Here is a 19,812-nt window from a genome sequence, read left to right as displayed (position 1 = left end):
GCTCCAGCCGGGCGATCAGCTCAGGTTTGGGAAGGGGGAATCCTGCTCAGGGGGGGAAATCAGGCGAGATCAGGGTGTTTCAGGCATTGGGAGAGGATTTGTCACAAAGAACAATCCCTGATCTTATCCTGACCCTGCGCTGGGCTGAGGGGATGGGGAATCTGAGTGGATGGGAACTTGGTCACTGAGCCCCCAAGTCAAAGGCAGGGGATGTGCTCCTCTCTCAGTACGAGTTTCCAGGATCTGTGGACTCTGGGGGATTTGCTGGTGCACACACAGCTGTGCTGGTCAGGCCCTGCCTATTTCTCAACCTGCTGAGCCCGGCACCCTGCCCAGGGATGGAGCTAGTCCCAGGAAGGGAGGGGGACAGGGATTCTGTGTGTGAGTGAGAATTAATACGGGCAGGTCAACGCGCTGCTTCTGCCCCTTTGAAAGCTGTGGGGATGGGAACGAATCATCATCTCCTTTACCTTGCTGACTCCCCTGTCCCATGGGAGTGGGGTGGAGAGGGACGTCTCTCTCCCAGGAGGTCTGGTGACAATGGGGCTCATCTAATTGATTGAGAAAGACCAGAAATGGGAACATCACAGACCTCACGGCTTCTAATAGCAGAGGGGACGGGAATCCCTTACCCAGCGAGGTCACCGTCTCGTAGTTCTCCTGCATGACGTCCCTGTAGAGGGCTCTCTGACCAGGGTCCAGCAGTGCCCCCTGCCCCTGGGTGAAATACACAGCCACCTCTTCGAAGGTCACCAGCCCCTGGAACAACAAGAGTCCCCCACTCAGCACCTGCTGCCCCAGCCACAATCCCACTAGTCACGGGGGAGGAGGGCCGAAAAAATGGAAGCCGGGGGGGGGGGGCAGAGTAGCAGGATCCCACCCCCACCCTGCTCAGAGCAGCCAGGAGGCTTCAGAGTGGGGAGAAAGAGAGAGGGGAAGGACCAATGAAAGAGGGCAGGAGCTTTATGTCCATTACATACCTACTAGCCAGCGGCTGATATGGGAGACAGACCCCCCGAAAAGGGTCCAGGAAGAGAAACTCCAGCAACCCCTCCCCTTTCCTAGGAGCTAGATATGAGGGACAGGGCATCTCTCCCTGGACCTCACTTTTGGCTGCCTCTGGCTAGTAGGTTCCGGCTGCAGCACTGGGAGTCTGGTAAATTTCTCCGGCCTCGTGCAGGTGAGGTTGTTCCCTGTTCTAGAAATGAGGGGATTTCCACCCTCTCCCAATGGCCCCTGTTCTAAAAATCAAGGCCCAGACTGAACAGTTCCAGGAAGTGAATCACATCTGGTTCCCACCTGGACGTGTGTATTTTCCGCCCCTTCTTCTCTAGCAAAACCTTGCTGAAAATCCCCGACCTGCACCGAATCTGCTGCCATCATTTCCCTTCCCTGGGTTGATCTTCTGCAGCCCTGTCGGGGCAAGAAGGGTGTTTGGGGAGGTTTCACCGGGGGGCTTTCGTCCATTTCGCGCTCTGATTCACCCCAGGCTCTTTCCCAACAGACAGACTTTCTAGAATCTGTGACGCTGGGAAAACACCAGCTCATTTTATTCCAGCCCCTCCCACCAGCATTAACCCCCCTGTCCCCCAGAGACAGTTTTAAACCCTCTCAGTAGCAGAGTCTCTGAGCCAAACTCTAGAAAAGAGGAAAATCAAAGGATTGGCCCTCCTTCATTGGTGGAACTGGAAAAGGTTCACAGAACCTTTGTTTCCGTTTTCACCAAGAAGGTTGGTGGCGCTTGGACGTCTAACATAGTGAATGTCAGTGAAAATGGGGTAGAATCAGAGGCTAAAATAGGGAAAGAACAAGTTAAACATTACTTAGACAAGTTAGATGTCTTCAAGTCACCAGGGCCTGATGAAATGCATCCTAGAATACTCAAGGAGCTGACTCAGATGATATCTGAGCCATTTGTGATTATCTTTGAAAAGTCATGGAGTACGGGAAAGATTCCAGAAGACTGGAAAAGGGCAGATATAGTGCCCATCTATAAATAGTGAAATAAGGACAATCCGGGGAAATACAGACCAGTCAGCTTAGCTTGTGTACCCAAAAAGATAATGGAGCAAATAATTAAGCAACTGTGTAATACTATTGCAAAAAAAAGTGAACACCATTCTGGGATGTATTAGCAGGAGTGTTGTAAGTAAGACACGAGAAGTAATTCTTCCGCTCTACTCTGCACTGACAAGGCCTCAACTGGAGTATTGTGTCCAGTTCTGGGTGCCACATTTCAGGAAAGATGTGGACAAATTGGAGAAAATCCAGAGAAGAGCAACAAAAATGATTAAAGGTCTAGAAAACATGACGTATGAGGGAAGATTGAAAAAAAATGGGTTTGTTTAGTCTGGAGAAGAGAAGACTGAGAGGGGACATGATACCAGTTTTCAAGTATGGTTCTATGATAAGGGCAACGAAGATGATCAAGGGTGTGGAATGGCTTTCATATGATGAAAGACTAAAAAGATTAGGGCTGCTCACCTTAGAAAAGAGACGACTAAGGGGGATATGACAGAGGTCTATAAAGCCATGAATGGTGTGGAGAAAGTGAATAGAGGAGTGTTATTAACTCTTTCCTATGGTGCAAAAACCAGGGGTCACCCAATGAAACTGATAGGCAGCAGGTTTAATGCAAACAAGAGGAAGTACTTGTTACACAATGCACAATTAACCTGGGGAACTCCTTGCCAGAAGATGTAGTGAAGGCCAAGAAAGGGTTCAAAAAAGAACTGGAAAAGTTCATGGAGGATAGGTCCACCAATGGCTAGTAGCCAAGATGGTTAAGGATGCAACCCCATGCTTGAGGTAACACTAAACCTGTGGCTGCCAGAAGCCGGGAGGAGAAGACGGGGTGGGTTCTCATGCCCTCAGAAGCTCTGGTACTGGCCACTGCCAGAGACAGGATATCGGGCTAGATGGACCATTGCTCTGCCCCAGTTTGGCAGCTCTTATGTTTTTACCCAATCATTAGAGAAGAAAAATTGGTGACTTTTGAGAAGATTTTATATCAGTGTTCAATAAATGAGACAGGAAACTCTCAAAAGACTGGTATCACCTGGCTAGTTAGCCAGGAAATGGCAAAAGCTGAGGTGGTTTTACATCACAAGTAGATAGTTAGAGGGAAACGGGAGGAGAGAGTAACAGGGAGGGCAGGGAAGAGTGTGTTTGGTGGGGAATAGTTAATCATTTAGAAAACTCTCACCCCTTTAGTGTCCCTGAGACAAACCGTGGGTCCCCTGGAATTCCACAGAGATGGGGAGATTTCCTTAGTATCAAAGTGCTGATGGGGACACGTTATAGATGACGGGGACATGTTATAGACGAGAGGGCTAAAAGCACAGAATGAGGACCAAATGACATGCGGTCCTGTGTTCATGAAGGGTGCAGCATGTGAGTCTGTCATTAGAGATTGGATCCTGATGCCCACACATAAGGGGGCGGAATTAACGCGGCCTGACTGTGAGTGCTGGACTTTACCACCTTTCTCAAGTAATATTGAGATAACCCTTACTTGCCTTTTTTTATTTGAGCTAGTGGGACTTTCCCCTTTGCGGTTTGTTTGTAGGCCACTTTGTCTGGCGTTTGCTGACTCGGAAGGAGTACAGATTGGTACTCGAATCATCACTGCCTGTAAATACAAATTTGTCAAGCCAGATCCTCCGCTGGCAGACGTATGCCATCGCTCCACACTGGAGTCGACGTGGCCAGATTGCCAGCTGATGGGAATCCGGCCATAGCTCCACTGACTTCATTTACATCAGCTGAGCCTCTGATCAGTGTGTGTGTGTGTGTGTGACAGTGACAGACACATGCATTGCACACGGATTCCCCAGTTGCAAGTACAGATGGGCAAAATCAGTTGTGCAAAATAACACCACCAGCAGAAAAGTACAAAAAATCAGAGCGACAACAACATCCCAGCAGGCTGGGCTGATCACTTCAACTAAACTCCTCAGGGAACGGAACAAGGGGCTGAGATAGTGTGACTGGAGCCTGCCAGCAGAATCAGTGTAACCTCTCACCCCCTTACCTTTCCTCCAAGCGGTGCCCTCACTGAGACCAGGGGCTGCTCACTGGGGGTGTGGTCTTCCCACCCAGGTTTGGGGTCGCCAGCTCTTTGTTTGGAGGTGGAAGGTCTGTCTTCCCTCCTGGCCAGGCTGGGGTCTCTGCACTGGGAAAGTCTCCTGGGGGAGCAGCGGGAATGTTACTCCACCTCTCTCAGGTGCAGCCGGGCCTCTGGGATCCCCAGCAGCAGCCCCCCAAAGCTCGGGGATCTTGCAATAGGGACAGTGCCGGGAACCTGAAATTCATTCACACAGCCAGTGCAATTCACTTCCTGCTGCCAGGGCTGCATGACCCCAGCCATGGCTCCATCCCCAGCTCCTCCTGGGTCCTAGCGATAAACCCACCGCCTTGCAGCCACCTGGCTCCAGGCCCCTACATCTGCGGGGGCTTCAGATCCCCTAGACATGGGCAGCCTCTCCCAGTATTCAGGGAGATTCAAGCCCCAAAGCCTCCGTGTCCATGGGGCATGGAAGGGGGAGACTGCGAGATCCCCAGTGAAAAGGGGGATTTCTATAGGGACTTGTGATTGTCCCAGAGGCTCCTCAAAATCAAAGGGGACAGGGGGGTGCTGGGAGTTGGGCTGCTTGGAGCCATGAGCTGCAGGGGATGCATTTTCCAGGGACATGGACTTTGTGGCTGGGGCCGGGGGGGGGGGGGGGGGGGGGATTTCATCCGCTGTTGTCTGCAGAGGGCTCGGTTCTTGCCCAGAGTGGGGAACCCGGAGCCTGGACTCAGCAGCTGCTACTGCTCCAAGCTGTGGAGAAAACCCTCCTGAAATCTCCCTCTGTGCCCAGCCCCGATGGGATTTTCTCTGGTGGCTGGAACTAGCCCCCCTGGGCTCTGCTGAGATTTAACTCCTGTTCAGAGCCAAATCCACAAAGGTATTTAGGCACCTAACTCCCATGGGAGTTAGGTGCCTAGATGCACTTAAACATCTGGGCCTAGGTGCCTAAATCCCAGATTTAGACACTAGTGTGATCCAAAAACCCTATAGGCACCTAAAATCACTGGGTGTCTACATTTTCACTGTAAAAGCGTAGGGGTGCTGCCGCCCCCCCCCCGCTCCCGGCTTGAAGTGGATTAATTCCATTGTATACGGGATTTACTGTTTGTACAGCACCCCAACTGTACAAATTGTCCCAGCACCCCTGGGTAAAAGTGCTTGGGGCACCCAGGTTTCTGCGTATGGGCCGGTGGACGCCTTTCTCATGCCTGAGCCCCAGCGTGATTCTTTAAAAGCAAAACTCAGCTCAGCCTGATCTCTGAAATCACAACTGCTCCCTCCCAGCTATTTCCCTGTTTCCCACCCGGTGTCTGGTTTGTCTACGTAGAGAGGTGCGAGCTGTCTCTAGTGGTGTGTATCCACAGTGCTTCCCGCAATGGGCCTTGCTTGGGTGGCGTCTTTTCATGCTCCAGGAATAAAATCAACCACAAGACTCATCCTAATCCCATTTCAATGACTAGTCAGAGTCTAGAATGAATGGGGAGTTGGGGGGCGTGGATCAGCGTTCACGTCGCCGTACCCGAGCCGGGGAAGCTAATGATCCAACCAGCGGACCAAATTCGGGGATGAATCCTGGTCACGTGCCGCCTGAGGCAGGTTGCGCCCAGGCTAAGAAGAATGAGGACCAGGTCTAATATCAACACCCAGAGAGACCCACAAACATAGAAACTGAAGGCGCCGATCCTGTATACACTGACGCTGACCTGCTTCGCTTGACTGCTGCCAGTGACCCTGCGGATTTCAAAGTAAAATGTTCATGATGGTAGAGGCAGATGGGTGAGTAAATTTGTAGGGGCAGGAGCCCACCTCTGAGATTTGAGTCCCTTTCAGCCTGTTTGTCTTAATTTTATAATAGAAGGCCGTGCCCTTAGCCTGGGCTATCCCGATCGAATCTGGGCTTTTCTGGCCAATTGAACTAGCCCCCACTGGTAAACTATACGGCCAACGCCCAAGGCTACCGCAGGATCCTCAGTCTCTCTTGGTGGCACAGTCACTGTGCGAGGGGAGTAAGTGCTATATGGAGCGGAGGCGGGTTACACAAACTGAAGCAGTGGCCTATGGGGATCAGAGTAGCGGGGGGCGCCGCGTGATCCTTTTGTCGACCTTTGCCCTTCTGGGCTGGGCTCCGGCACCGCTCCTGAGCTCTCCCCAACTCACCCCTTGACGCTGAGCCTTTCTGGCACCAAGGGTCATCCGGACCCAGTGTTTTAGAACAGTGGTTTCCAAACTTTTTTTCTGGTGACCCAGTTGAAGAAAATTGTTGATGCCCGCCACCCAGTGGAGCTGGGGATGAGAGGTTTGGGGTGTGGGAGGGGCTCAGGGCTGGGGCAGAGGGTTGGGGCGTGGGCTTACCTCAGGCGGTTCCCGGTAAGCGGCGCAGCAGGGGTGCTAAGGCAGGCTTCCTGCCTGTCCTGGCACAGCGGACCGTGCTGCGCCCCGCAAGCGGCCAGCAGCAGGTCCGGCTCCTAGGCGGAAGCGCGCAAGTGGCTCTGCGCAGCTCTCGCCCGCAGGCACCGTCCCCCCAGCTCCCATTGGCCGGGAACTGGCCAATGGGAGTGCGGAGCCGGTGATCGGGTTGGGGGTAGCGCACGAAGCCCTGTGCCCCCCCGGCCTAGGAGCCGTACCTGCTGCTGGCCACTTCTGGGGTGCAGCGCGGTGTCAGAAAGGTATGGACTAGCCTGCCTTAGCTGGGCAGCGCTGCCAACGGGACTTTTAATGGCCCAGTCAGTGGTGCTGACCAGAGCTGCCGTGACCCAGTGCCTGACATGCTGCGACACAGTACTGGGTCACGACCCGCAGTTTGAAAACCACTGTTTTAGAAAGCCCAGTTCGCTGGTGACAGCTTCGAGAAAGACCTGGTTTTACAAAAATGTACGTTTCCTGTGCAGCATTGGGGTCGTTCTCGCAGGGACCTTTGCTCTCTGGGAGCTCAGAAGAACTGACAGAGCAGAACCATAAGGGAAGAAAGTTGGGGACCTTCCCCTCCAGTGACAGGTGGTAGGGTCCTGCAAAGAGAAGTGGCAACGTCTGTGATGCCTCCTACAAATAGCTCCCCTGTCCTCTTACCATTCCTCCCCATGGCTACTCCACCAGGCTTCAGAAACTGATTGACTCTCCTTCCGCAGAAGGCAGGTGACTGGGAAATGAAACCCAGAGGGGATTTCCCGATAGACAAGGGATTTTCCCCGCAGAAGCTAATCATGTTACAATATGTTAGGATTGGTTAGGTAAATTTTAGTAGAATGATTGGTTAAGGTATAGCTAAAAATATTACTATATAAATTAGGGGCAAACAGGAAGTAAATTGGGATTCAAAAATAAGGAAAAAGGAACTTGGATTGAAGCTTGCTGGAAGTTCACCCCAATAAACATCGAATTGTTTGCGCCTTCGGACTCCGGGTATTGTGGCTCTCTGTTCATGCGAGAAGGACCAGGGAAGTGTGAGAGTGAAGGAATAAGCCCTCTAACAATGTGGTTTACTTGCATCCAGTTGACCAAGTGATCCAGCTCGCTCTGGGTTAGTGACCCGTCCCTTTCATTATTTCCCACTCCCCTAATAGTTGTGTCATCGTAGGGCCATGAACCGATCCCGTCCGGACCACATTCTAGGCCCCGCTCTACCCTGCTCAGCATCACAACACCCTGACTTTCCTGGAACAACCATGGCATTCATAGAACCTGACTTAAGCATGATGAATGGGGAGAGAGAGGTGCCCAGGAAGGAGATCCATGCTCCAAGGGGAGCCGCCTAAGCTAGCCAATGGGAGGTGCTGATGAGAAGGGTGTGTCCTCAGTCCCTCCCCTCTGATAGAGACAAGGCCCTATCTCTGCTTGCGAGCCACACTCTGGATGTAACCCCTCTCCTGCAGACACCTGGCTTAGGCTTGTGAGATTGTGTTAGACACCTGTCTCTCTCCACACATAATGGCCTGCGGAGGAGGAGGTGGTGCGACCCACCTATTAGCTCAGTGGTAAGAGCACTTACCTGGGATGTGGGAGACCCCAGTTGGATTCCCTGCTCTGCCTGAGGGAGAGAGAGAGGATTTGAACAGGGTTCTCCCACAGGAGTGTGATCACCAACCTATGGGATATCCTGATAGGGGGCTTCTTTAGTCTCTCCTGTTGAAGCTGTTCTGCTGCACATGAGTAATGAAAGAGGCCCTGGAGCAGGGGGACCGGGTCTCGCAGGTCCCTGACCCATAGGCGCCAACTCCGTGGGTGCTCCAGCAAAATGAGTGGGTGCTAAGCACCCACCGGCAGCCAAGCTCCCGCCTCTCGCCTGCTGACAGCCCCGCTGACCAACTCCTCCCCCTCCCTCACTGCGCCTCCTGCCCGCCGTGGATCAGCTGTTCCGGGGCGTGCAGGAGGCACTTGGAGGGAGGGGGAGGAGCAGGGATGGGGCACTCTTGGGGGAGGGGGCAGGACAGGGGTGGGAAAAGATGGGGTGGAGGTTGGGCCTGGGGAAGGGATGAAGTGGGAGTGGGGGCCTGAGGGAAGGGGTGGAGTGGGGGCAGGGCCGGGGGCGGGGCCTGGGCGGGGGTTGAGCACCCCCCCACCAGGTAGAGAGGAAGTCGGCGCCTATGCCCTGACCAACAGGTTATGGATCATTCCCTCTCACTCTATCCATTCGTGTTTTAGGAAAGGTACTAAAACCCCCGCAACAAAACAACAACAACAACAACAGAGTTCTGCCCTTCAGCCCAACCCGCAGCAACAGGAGAATAGCAGGAGATGAGACAATCTGTCCCAGAGGGGGGAAGTAGATGAGTGTAAAACTCAGTTTGCTCTTGAACAGAGCAGTGTAACTGATATGCTCATGATTGGCTGCTGCTGGGTCCTCACCCCAGACACGGGCAGCTGGATACTTGGGGGCCAAACGCCCCTGATGTGTAAGGGAAATAGGAGATGTCTGGTCTCTTTTCTGTGCCCTGATAGAATTTCTCTCCTGCGTGCAGGAGTCTCTGATGTCCAGTATTGTAGTATTTTACATGCTAATGAGATCTAAGAGGTCTCTTCCCTGTGTGGATTTGCTGATGCCTCCGACAATCTGTGCCCCGAAAGATCCTTCCCCCACATTCAAGGTTTTTCTCCCCTGTGGAGTCTCTGATGTCGAGTATGGGTGGAGCTCTGACTGAAGCTTTTCCCACAGACCTGGCACGTATAAGGTTTTTCTCCTGTGTGGATTCTCCTATGTTTAATGAGGGTCGAGCTGTCGCTAAACCTTTTCCCACAGTCGGAGCACTTATAGGGTCTCTCTCCTGTGTGGGTTCTCTGATGTGAAAAAAGATCTGAGCTCTGACAGAATCTTTTCCCACAATCAAGGCATTTAAAAGGTCGTTCGCCTGTGTGGATTCTCTGATGCGTAATAAGGTTTGAGCTCCGACTGAAACTTTTCCCACAGTCCACACATTTATAAGGATTGTGTCCCGTGTGACTTCTCTGGTGTATAACCAGGTGTGAGCGCCAGTCGAAACTTTTCCCACAGTCCAGGCATTTATAGGGTCTCTCTCCCGTGTGGATTCTCTGATGCGTAATAAGATCTGAGTTCTGGTTGAAACTTTTCCCACACTCTGGGCATTGATAGGATTTATCTCCCGCGTGGGTTCTCTTGTGTCGCATAAGGTGCGAACTCCGATTGAATCTTTTCCCACAGTCAGAGCATTTATACGGTCTCTCTCCCGTATGGATTCGCTGGTGCGAAATAAAGTTGGAGCTCTGACTGAAGCTTTTCCAACAGATGAGGCATTTGTAAGGTTTCTCTCCTGAATGGATTCTCTGATGGATAATAAGCTGGGTTCTCCGATCAAAACTTTCCCCACAGTCAGGGCATTTGTAGGGTCTGTCTCCCGTGTGGCTTCTCTGGTGGGAAATAAGATCCGAGCTCTGAATGAAGCTTTTCCCGCACTCAACGCATTTATAGGGTTTCTCTCCCGTGTGCGTTCTCTCATGTCTGTTGAGTTGTGAGCTCTGAATGAAGCTTTTCTCACAGATGAGGCATTTATAGGGCTTCTCTCCTGTGTGGATTCTTCTGTGTGAAATAAGGTTTGAGCTCTGATTGAAGCTTTTCCCACAGACCAGGCATTTATAGGGTTTCTCGCCCGTGTGGATTCTTCTATGGGAAATAAGATGAGAGCGCCGACTGAAGCTTTTCCCACACTCGGTGCACATGTTTTTTTCTCTTTCCCGTGTTGCTTCTCCGCTGGGCTGTTGTTTCGCTGAGTTCCTTCCATCCTCTGCCACATGAAACCTACCTACTCCTTTCTCTGGCTGGTTTCCAAGCTGTCTCTCTGACCGGCACTGATTTCCACAGGCTTTCTCACATTCACAGCTCTGGTCAAAGTTCCCTTTGGATCTTCCCAGTAACGTCCCTTGCACTTCCCCTTGCTCAGGACCTTCCTGCAGTGAATTCTCCTCCTTGTTTTCACTCCCCACCCCATCGGCTGCTGGAATAAAGAGAGAGAATCCAGACAGGCGTCGTCCCCTGTGCTGGGGAGAAGGCAGAGACGGGGAACAGCAAAAAGGGGAAACACGACACAGTAACTGGTGGGGAGACTGAGAAAGGGAAAATTTTACTGGCCCATCTTTAATTTTTCCTTCTCCGAAGCGGGTCCCTGGTGCTCCGTGATCCCTTACAACTGGGTTGTCCCCTCATTGGACAGGCTCCAGCAGACTGGCAGTGCGGGCCACGCCACTCTGCTGACTCATGGAGGGAAAGCCGGGGAAAGAGTGTGAAAATGGGCAAGCGAGACCGTGAGGCTCAAACCCACCTCCGGCTATCAGGGACAGTGGCTGAATGTGCCGGGAGGAGGCGCAGCGGGAGAAGGACAGAGCCCATCCCTCCCCACCCCCCCCGCAGGTAATGGGGGGCGGGGAGCGTGTTGCAGCCCTGGGCTAGACTTAGGCAGAGGAGACACGTGTGGGGAGGCATGAGTTGTCTATGGCCATCAGGCTAACAAGGGGGGAGAAGACAATTTAATGATCAGGCCGGGGGACTGAATCCGCACCCAAGGGAGACTTCCTGGCTCTTGAGGTGGAGACAATGGACTTTGGGAAATATCGGGGGAGCAAAAAGACCTTTGAGGTGACCCTCCCTTAGGGGACAGAGTGAGCTTATGAAAAGTGGCTCCGACGCCATGGGTGCTGCGGGGCTCAAACATCCACTGGGAAAAAAAATAGTGGGTGCTCAGCACACACCAGCCACAGCTGCTGGGCGACTGGCGGGTGGGTGGAGAGCAGTGAGTGGCGGGAGGGCGGCCTTGGAAGAGGCTGCAGAGTGGGGGTGGGAAGAAGTAGAGTGAGCAGAACAGGGGCAGGAGGAAGCGGAGCAAGGCCTGGGGGGTGCTCTGGCTCTTTGGAGGCCGAGATGGTAATAATTTCTCTGAGTGCGCCGTGAGAGGGTCTGGAGGCAGCCGGGACACGGCTCTGGGGAACTCGGGAACTGGGCTGCACCAGTTGTTACCTGAAAGCCAAGGTTGAGACTGGCAGAGTCTCAAGGAGTTTGCTGGTGAAGCGGACAGACCGGTGCAGCAAGGAGCTGCCATACGCACCTCAATCACCAGCAAAGGTCACCCTTGCCCTGGCTGAGGGGTAACGCAGCGTCTTACCATTTGGGGTGTCCGGAGCAGAATGGCGCAGGCCCATTCCCCGGAAATTCAGTCAAACCAGAGAAGAACCTGAGCAGAAGCCGAAATGGGCACATCCCAGACCCCACAGCTTCTAATAAGCCAAGGGGACGGGAATCCCTTACCCAGCAAGGTCGCAGTCTCACAATTCTGCATGACGTCCCTGACCAGGGTCCAGCAGAGCCCCCTGCCCCTGGGTGAAATACACAGTCACCTCCTCAAAGGTCACCGGCATCTGAAACAACAAGAGTCCCCCACTCAGCACCTGCTGCCCCAGCCACAATCCCATGAATTGGGAGAGGGGGGAGAATAAAATGGAAGCCCTGGGGAGGGACAAAGCGGTGGAATCCCCCACATGATCCACCCTGCTCAGAGCAGCCAGGAAATTCCAGGTGTGGGGAGAAAGAAAGAGCTCCTTGTCCCTGCCCGGGGACAGAGGAGGGCTGGGTCCTTCCCATTTATCACACACCTACTAGCCAGAGGCTGATAAGGGAGGTGGAGACCTCGAGCAGGGTCCCGGGACAGGAACCCCAACATCCTCCCCATTCCCAGCAGCCAGATGTGAGGAGATGGGACATCTTCACTGGTGGTGTCCTCTTCATATTCCAGAGAAGCCTCTGCCTAGTACGTTCAGGCTCCAACCCTACGAGTGGGTTGTTTCTTTCCCAGCCCTGTCCATGGGTTAGTTCCTTTTCTAGAAATGGGGAAATTTCCACCTGCTCTGAGAATCGTGCCGCAGAATGAACGCACGTCCCAACAGAGCTGGCATATCGTTTACCCTATGTGTTTCCTACCCCTTCCCCATCTAGCACAAAGCCACCCAGCAAAGCCCCCTACCTGAGGCAGCTCCACCACAGCTGTTTCCTTTCCCCGCGCCCCGGGAGGACGTGGTGTAATAATTGGGATCTATCAGGCCTACCCCATTTGTGAGCTCAGTGGTTGGAACTGTGGTGAAAGTTCATAAAATGTTACAATCACCTATAACAATAAACACTGATCGGTAGGGCCCTACCAAATTCACAGCCATGAAAAACACGTCACGGACCATGAAATCTGGTCTCCCTCCGTGAAATCTGGTCTTTTGTGTGCTTTTGCCTTGTACTACACAGATTTCATGGGGGAGGCCAACACTTCTCAAATTGGGGCTCCTGACCCAAAAGGGAGTTGCAGGGGGGTTGAAAGGTTATTTGGAAGGGGGGGTCACAGTATTGCCACCCTTACTTCTGGACGGCAATACCATACCATGCCACCCTTACTTCTGTGCTGCTGCCTTCAGAGATGGGCAGCCAGAGAGTAGTGACTGCTGACTGCAGAAGTAAGGGTGGCAATATCATACCAGGCCATCCTTACTTCTGCGCTGCTGCTGGCGGTGGCTCTGCCTTCGGAGCTGGGCTCCCAACCAGCAGCCACCGCTCTCCAGCTGCCCGGCTCTGAAGGCAGCGCTGCCACCTGCAGCAGAGCAGAAGTAAGGGTAGCAGTACCGCAACCCCTCCTACAATAACCTTGCGACCCCCCCACCCTACACACACAACTCCTTTTTGGGTCAGGACCCCTACAATTACAACATTGTGAAATTTCAGATTGAAATAGCTGAAATCATGAAATTTACCATTTTTAAAATCGGATGATTGTGAAATTGACCAAAATGGATCGTGAATTTGGTAAGGCCCTACTGATGGACAAAGATTGGAAAGAGAGACAGAAAAAACGGGACTAATCCAAACAGAAAGTCTACAGATACCATCCAAGGGCTGTGTTAAGCTCTGACTGGCAAACAAGAGGAAAACGGAACTGGAAATGAGTGGATGAAAATTGGTGGGTCGGAATTTAGGACTGCTAAGTGAAGAAAATAACCAGGGGTGGGTCTATTCGGCTGATCACTCTTTGGGGTCCTTAAAGAGAGGGACCTTGAGGAACAAAAGGGCAGGTAGGTGGAACAGATTCCTGGGAGAGTCCCTGGGGAAAAGACCAAGAAAGATCTGTGTCTCCCTAGAACTATAATCATTGGGACATCCAGAACAACAGGCCGGGGAGAACGCCTGCCCATCACCCCTGCACCAGGGAGACCCCAGCCTGCTACACAGGAGTTCCTGCTCTGTTTCCCCTTCCCTCATGCCCCACCCCTGAGGCTGAGACCTGAGGCTCCTGGGGTGGTTGGTGCAGAGTCACTTTACCAGAGTTTACAGGAATTCTCTCTCCATCACCCGCAGGCTCCGGCTCAGGGGCTGGTGTTGGCAGAGCCGGGGGCTGGTTCCAGCCAGCGGAGAAAGTCCCCACCTGGGCTGGGCACAGAGGGGGCTTGGATGAATCTCTCTCCCTGCATAGAAACCCTGCAGCTGTTCAGTCCAGGCTCCCAGGTCACAATGGAGGCGGCAGTGGCTCCTGACCCAGGAAGATAAAGCCAGTGCAGCTCCACCTCTTAGCAAGAACCAGAGTCCTCTGGGTCCAGCAGCTAATGAACTGTGCTCCTGGCCCCTCTCCATCCCTCCCCCTCCCCACCACCAGGACCCTGGAGGGATGTGGCCCATTTCCTTCTCTATACTCCTTCCCTGAACTGCAGAAACCTGCAGAGCAAACCACACACTGTCACCGAGAAACGTGTGTCCCCCCCCTGCGGCTCAGGGCAGGCTCCCTGGGGCTAGGACCCCACGGTTCTCTTCAGATCTGGGGGGCTGGGACAATGTGCACAGGGGGGGAGAGCCATTGAACCAAACTGCCAACCCTGGATAGGATGGAAACCCCTCCAAGCCAGGGAGAGCTGCGGCGCGGTGGGTTTCTCGCTAGGACCCAGAAGGGAGCTGGGGCAGGGGCGATCGCTGGCTCCTGGCAGCAGGAAGCGAATTGCACTGGCTCCGGTAACCCTTTGTGGCTGGGTGAATTCCTGGCGCCCGGCATCGCCCCTGGCGAGACCCCAGACAGGCCCCCTGCTGCTGCGGGGGGGGGGGACCCGAATCCTGGCTGCAGCAGAGGTGACTATATTGGGGTGGCGGAGGGAGGTGATCGCTTTTATTGGAGCAAGAGACCAGCTTCCCACAGGGTGACCAGACAGCAAATGTGAAAAATCGGGACCGGGGATTGGGGTGGGGGGGGAGAAATAGGCACCTATATAAGAAAAAGACCCCAAAATCAGGACTGTCCCAATAAAATCGGGACATCTGGTCACCCTACCACAGCCACACAGAGCTCTTCTGCAGGGCTGGGGAAGGGTCACAATGCAAGGGGGGAAGGGCTTGGGTAGCATAAATGGTTAGCCCAGATTGTATTCAAGGTAGACTGGCCCATTAACACCTCTGCAGGCATAGGACAAAAAGGGTTAGTGGGTTATAGATTGTCATAAATCCAGTGTCTCTGTTCCGTCCAGGATTTGTAGTGGCTAGCAGAGTAATGAATTTAAGCTCCCAGGCTACATAAAAATGGCCGTACTGGGTCAGACCCAAGGTCCATCTAGCTCAGTGTCCTGTCTTCTGACAGTGGCCAATGCCAGGTGCCCCAGAAGGAATGAACAGAACAGGGAATCAGGTGATCCATCCCCTGTCGCCCATTCCCAGCTTCTGGCAAACAGGCTAGGGACACCATCCCGGCTCCTCTTTTGAAAGTGTCGGGCAGGTTTCCTTTGAGGATAAGGATGGCTAAGTGCGATATAGACTACACTGCATATTGAGAGCATTACATTCCCGCTGCTCCACGTGAGACTCTTTCCCTTCAGAGAGCCCAGCCTAGCCAGCACATCCCATATTGGGAAGACAGACCTTCCCCGCAATGCTCCCTTCCCTCCACACCCCCTCTCCCCAGATCCAGATCTTGTTTGGGGGGGGGGGGATTCAGGAGGAGAAATAGGCATATGGGTTCAGAGACACCATGATCAGGCCCCAGTGGGGTTTCCCCTTAGTCTCTCCGGGGATGGATTGTCAGGAAGGGAAGAGGTGTAAGCTCAGACAGAGATGGAGGGAAAATGGAAGAGGGGGGGTATCTGCTTGTGGGATGGTGGACATTTTTAATTCAAAAACCCATAATCCAATATATTATCTGCCCTCTTCCCCTCCCCCCACCCCCAGCAAAAAATAAGCAGGGGGTGTCCCCTTGAATTCCACAGAGAGGGGTAAATCTCCCCAGTTTTAACGTGCTGACAGGGAGGTGTTTGCGCCATCAGATACATCCAGTCTGAAAGGACTGAAGGAGGCAGGGTCCTGTGTTAATGAACAGTGCTGTGTGGGATCCTGTCTGTAGAGATTATATCCTAATGGACACACACATAATGGGGAAGAATTAACATTGCCTGGACACCCTTGATTCTGACCCTGTATTACTAGAAGTGCTACACTTTGCAACCTGAATAATACTAAGAACACAAGAGCGGCCCACTGAGTCAGACCAAAGGTCCATCTAGCCCAGTGTCCTGTCTTCTGACAGTGGCCAATGCCAGGTGCCCCAGAGGGAATGAACAGAATAGAGAATCATCAAGTGATTCATCTCCTGTCGCTCATTCCCAGCTTCTGGCAAACAGAAACTAGGGACACCATCCCTGCCCATCCTGGCTAATAGCCATTGATGGACCTATCCTCCATGAACTTATCTAGTTCTTTTTTGAACTCTCTTATAGTCTTGGCCTTCACAGCATCCTCTGGCAAGGAGTTCCACAGGTTGACTGTGTGTTGTATGAAGAAATACTGCTTTTGTTTATTTTAAACCTTCTGCCTGTTAATTTCATTTGGCGACTCCTAGTTCTTGGGTTATGAGAAGGAGTAAATAACACTTCCTTATTTACTTTCTCCACACCAGTCATGATTTTATAGACCTCAATCATATCCCCCCTTAGTCGTCTGTTTTCCAGCTTAAAAATTCTCAGTCTTATTAATCTCTCCTCATACGGAAGCTGTTCCACACCCCTAATCATTTTTGTTGTCCTTTTCTGAACCTTTTCCAATTCCAATATATCTTTTTTGAGATGGGGCGATGATTGCCTGTTCTGTTCATTCCCTCTGAAGCACCTGGCATTGGCTGCTGTCGGAAGACAGGATACTGGGCTAGATGGACCTTTGGTCTGATCTGTTATGGCCGTTCGTATTTGTTTCCCTAAATACCCAGATTTTAAGTCACTCCCCCCTTTGAAACTTCTGTTTGTTGGAGGGAATAAGTGAGTCTTTCCCACCACTGCCAATGGGACTAAAGCAACAGGCTGCTCCCAGCCAAGACTGTCTGAGATTCCCTACGTTCTGCACGGATGGCTGTCACATCCCATTCTTTTCAATGAGGCTAAAGCCAGGCTGTTCCGTGTTTGGCACGAGACGGTGAAATAATGGGGGAGAGGTGGGGAACCAGAAGGAGGCTGGAGAATTTCAGGGGGATGGGGGAGCCAGACGGTCTGGAGGGGGATGGATAGGGATGTGCGGGGTGCATTAGAAGGGGAGTGAGGGGGTGGGGAAGCGGGGATGCAGAAGGAGGGGGTGCAGGGGAAGTGGGGCAGGATGCTGACTGAGGGGTGTAGGGGAAAAGGGCTGGCAGAGAGGGAAAATATGAGCAGTAGGATACTGCAGCAGGGGAAATAAAGGAGAGAGATGTTCCTAGCTCCTGTAACCACCCAAGAGCCATTCCCTGCATCGTCCCTGGGCAGACTGACTTCCCTGGGAACCAGGTGAGGAGCTGAGAGAGGAGAAGCCAGGTCCTGCCCCTGCTGGGTCCCCGGGGTGCTGGGGTGAAACGCTGCCCGTGGGGACGATGTCAGGGCTGCTTTGATTCTGCTCCTTCCTAGCGTGTGGCTCAGAGACTCTGCTACTGGGAGGGTTTAAAACGATCTCCGTGGGTTTCGTCCTGGTGGTCGGCGCCGGCTCCGCGATGAAATAAAGTGACCCAGCGTTTGCCCGGAACCTAGAACGTCCGTTTGCAGGCAAAGACCCGGGAGGGAACTGGGGTGTGAAATGCACTGAAGCCTTTTCTGAACTATCCCCAATTGCCCTTCTCACCCTGGCAGGTGGTGGAATAACGACCCCGTGGCCGTCGCAATTGTCCCGTCCTCCCAGGTGACAAGAAAGGACCATGACTACGGCAGAGCAAACTCAGGTAGGGGATTTTCAGGGAGTTACAGGTGGGTTTGTACTGGGGGGGGGGCAGGAAATACACAGGAGGGATGGGGAGAGGGCGGGACAAACCTGCTTCTCGGACTTGTTCAGTCTAGGGTGGGGGTGGGATTCTGCTACTCTCTCCCCACCCAGGAGCTTCCATTTTATTGGCCATCCTCGCCCAGGAATAGTGGGGTTGTGGCTGGGGCAGCAGACACTGACTGGGCTTTCTTGTTTCAGGGGCCGGTGACCTTCGAGGAGGTGGCTGTGTATTTCACCCAGTGGGAGGGGGCTCTGCTGGACCCCGCTCAGAGAGCCCTCTACAGGGATGTCATGCAGGAGAATTACGAGGCTTTGATCTCTCTGGGTAAGGGAGTCCCATCCCCTTGGTTATGAAAACCCGTAGGGACTCTGAGATGCTTTTTTGGCTTTTGCTCATGCTCTTCGCTGGTCGCTTAGATTTAGAGCAAGAAAAATGATGAAAGGTCTTCTAGAGAACATGACCTATGAGGGAAGACTGAAAAAATTGGGTTTGTTTAGTCTGGAGAAGAGAAGACTGAGAGGAGACATGATACCAGTTTTCAAGTACATAAAAGGTTGTTACAAAGAGGAGGGAGAAACATTGTTCTCCTTAACCTCTGAGGATAGGACAAGAAGCAATGGGCTTAAATTGCAGCAAGGGAGGTTTAGGTTGGACATTAGGAAAAACTTTCTAACTGCCAGGGTGGTTAGGCACTGGAATAAATTGCTTAGGGAGGTTGTGGAATCTCCATTATTGGAGATTTTTAAGAGCAAGTTAGACAAACATCTGTCAGGGATGGTCTATCCTTAGTCCTGCCATGAGTGCCGGGGACTGGACTAGATGACCTCTCAAGATCCCGTCCAGTCCTATGACGCTATGATTTCAGAGGATTGGATCCCGTATTCCCCAGATCCGGCGCTAGGTAGAAATTCATCTCCGGATCTTCTTCCATAGAATGGGGGGGCTCAGTAGCCCAATGGAGATGCTAATTCATCCCCTTGCAAAGGGGCAAAATCTCGTATTTACCCGTCTGTATTAAGTCTCTTACACACAGTCCCCGTTCCACTCCATTCCTGGGGCTAGCTCCCTCCGTGGGGAAGCTTTAGAAACAGGCAGGGGATTTAGATCTGAGTCAGCAGGTCCCACAGAGTGCACAGCTCCTGAAAACTCCCAACTGAGGGCGCAACACGTCCCGGTCTGCCTGTCCCAAGGGGGCTTGGTTACCATGTTCCGGTCCCTTCACGTTCCACATCCACGCAGCACAGCGCGGGCCCAGGTTAAGATCAGGGAATGTTCTTTGTAACAAATCCTCTCCCAATGCCTGACACACCCTGATCTTGCCTGATTTCACCCCCGCCCCAGCAGGATTTCCCCTTCCCAAACCTGAGCTGATCGCCCGGCTGGAACGAGGGGAAGAGCCGTGGGTGCCCGATCTCAACAGCTCTGCGGAAAGGGAGATCCACAGAGGTGCCCGTGCAGGTGAGTTATCAGTGAAACTGACATGGAAACCGTCTAGTGAGCGAAGGATAAAAGCCGAGACTCCCGAGACTGAGCTGTGAGCGAATCCCCCAGTTCTGTCTCATCTCACCCAGGGCAAGGTGGGAGTAGCAGGCGTCTCATGTTGGGCAATTCTCAAGACTTGCCACCCATCCTGACTGACAGCCGGCAGAGCTCCCTGCCTGGCTTTCATACTCTGTGCAAATGTGGTCGCCCCAGCTCAAAAAAGACATATTGGAATTGGAAAAGGTTCAGAAAAGGGCAACAAAAATGATCAGGGGTATGGAACAGCTTCTGTATGAGCAGCGATTAATAAGACTGGGACTTTTCAGCTTGGAAACGAGACGGCTAAGGGGGGATGTGATAGAGGTCTATAAAATCATGACTGGTGTGGAGAAAGTAAATCAGGAAGTGTTATTTACTCCTTCTCATAACACAAGAACTAGGGGTCACCCAATGAAATTAATAGGCAGCAGGTTGAAAACAAACAAAAGGAAGTATTTCTTCAACAACGCACAGTCAATCTGTGAAACTCTCTGCCAG

General features: G+C 52.7%; 1 protein-coding gene and 1 pseudogene across 1 annotated transcript in view; one reads left to right on the top strand and one right to left on the bottom strand.

Moving 5' to 3' along the window:
* LOC112106079 (zinc finger protein 271-like) overlaps positions 1 to 11,915 on the bottom strand; it is a 34,899-nt gene extending 22,984 nt beyond the window's left edge. The window contains exons 1-2 of the mRNA XM_026661279.2: positions 11,820 to 11,915; positions 9,166 to 10,515 (exon numbers count right to left, since the gene is read on the bottom strand). Of these exons, the coding sequence (XP_026517064.2) occupies positions 9,166 to 10,515; positions 11,820 to 11,850 (1,381 nt within the window). The 5' untranslated portion in view covers positions 11,851 to 11,915. The remainder of the gene's footprint in view (positions 1 to 9,165; positions 10,516 to 11,819) is intronic.
* Positions 11,916 to 19,157: 7,242 nt separating this feature from the next.
* Positions 19,158 to 19,812, top strand: part of LOC112124284 — a 408,472-nt pseudogene continuing 407,817 nt past the window's right edge.

This window comes from Terrapene carolina, unplaced genomic scaffold (assembly GCF_002925995.2).
Source record: "Terrapene carolina triunguis isolate 2854851 unplaced genomic scaffold, T_m_triunguis-2.0 Scaffold990, whole genome shotgun sequence".
In the NCBI taxonomy this organism is placed as follows: domain Eukaryota; kingdom Metazoa; phylum Chordata; order Testudines; family Emydidae; genus Terrapene; species Terrapene triunguis.
Note: the sequence above shows the minus strand (reverse complement) of the source record. Positions and strands in the feature narration are given on the sequence as shown.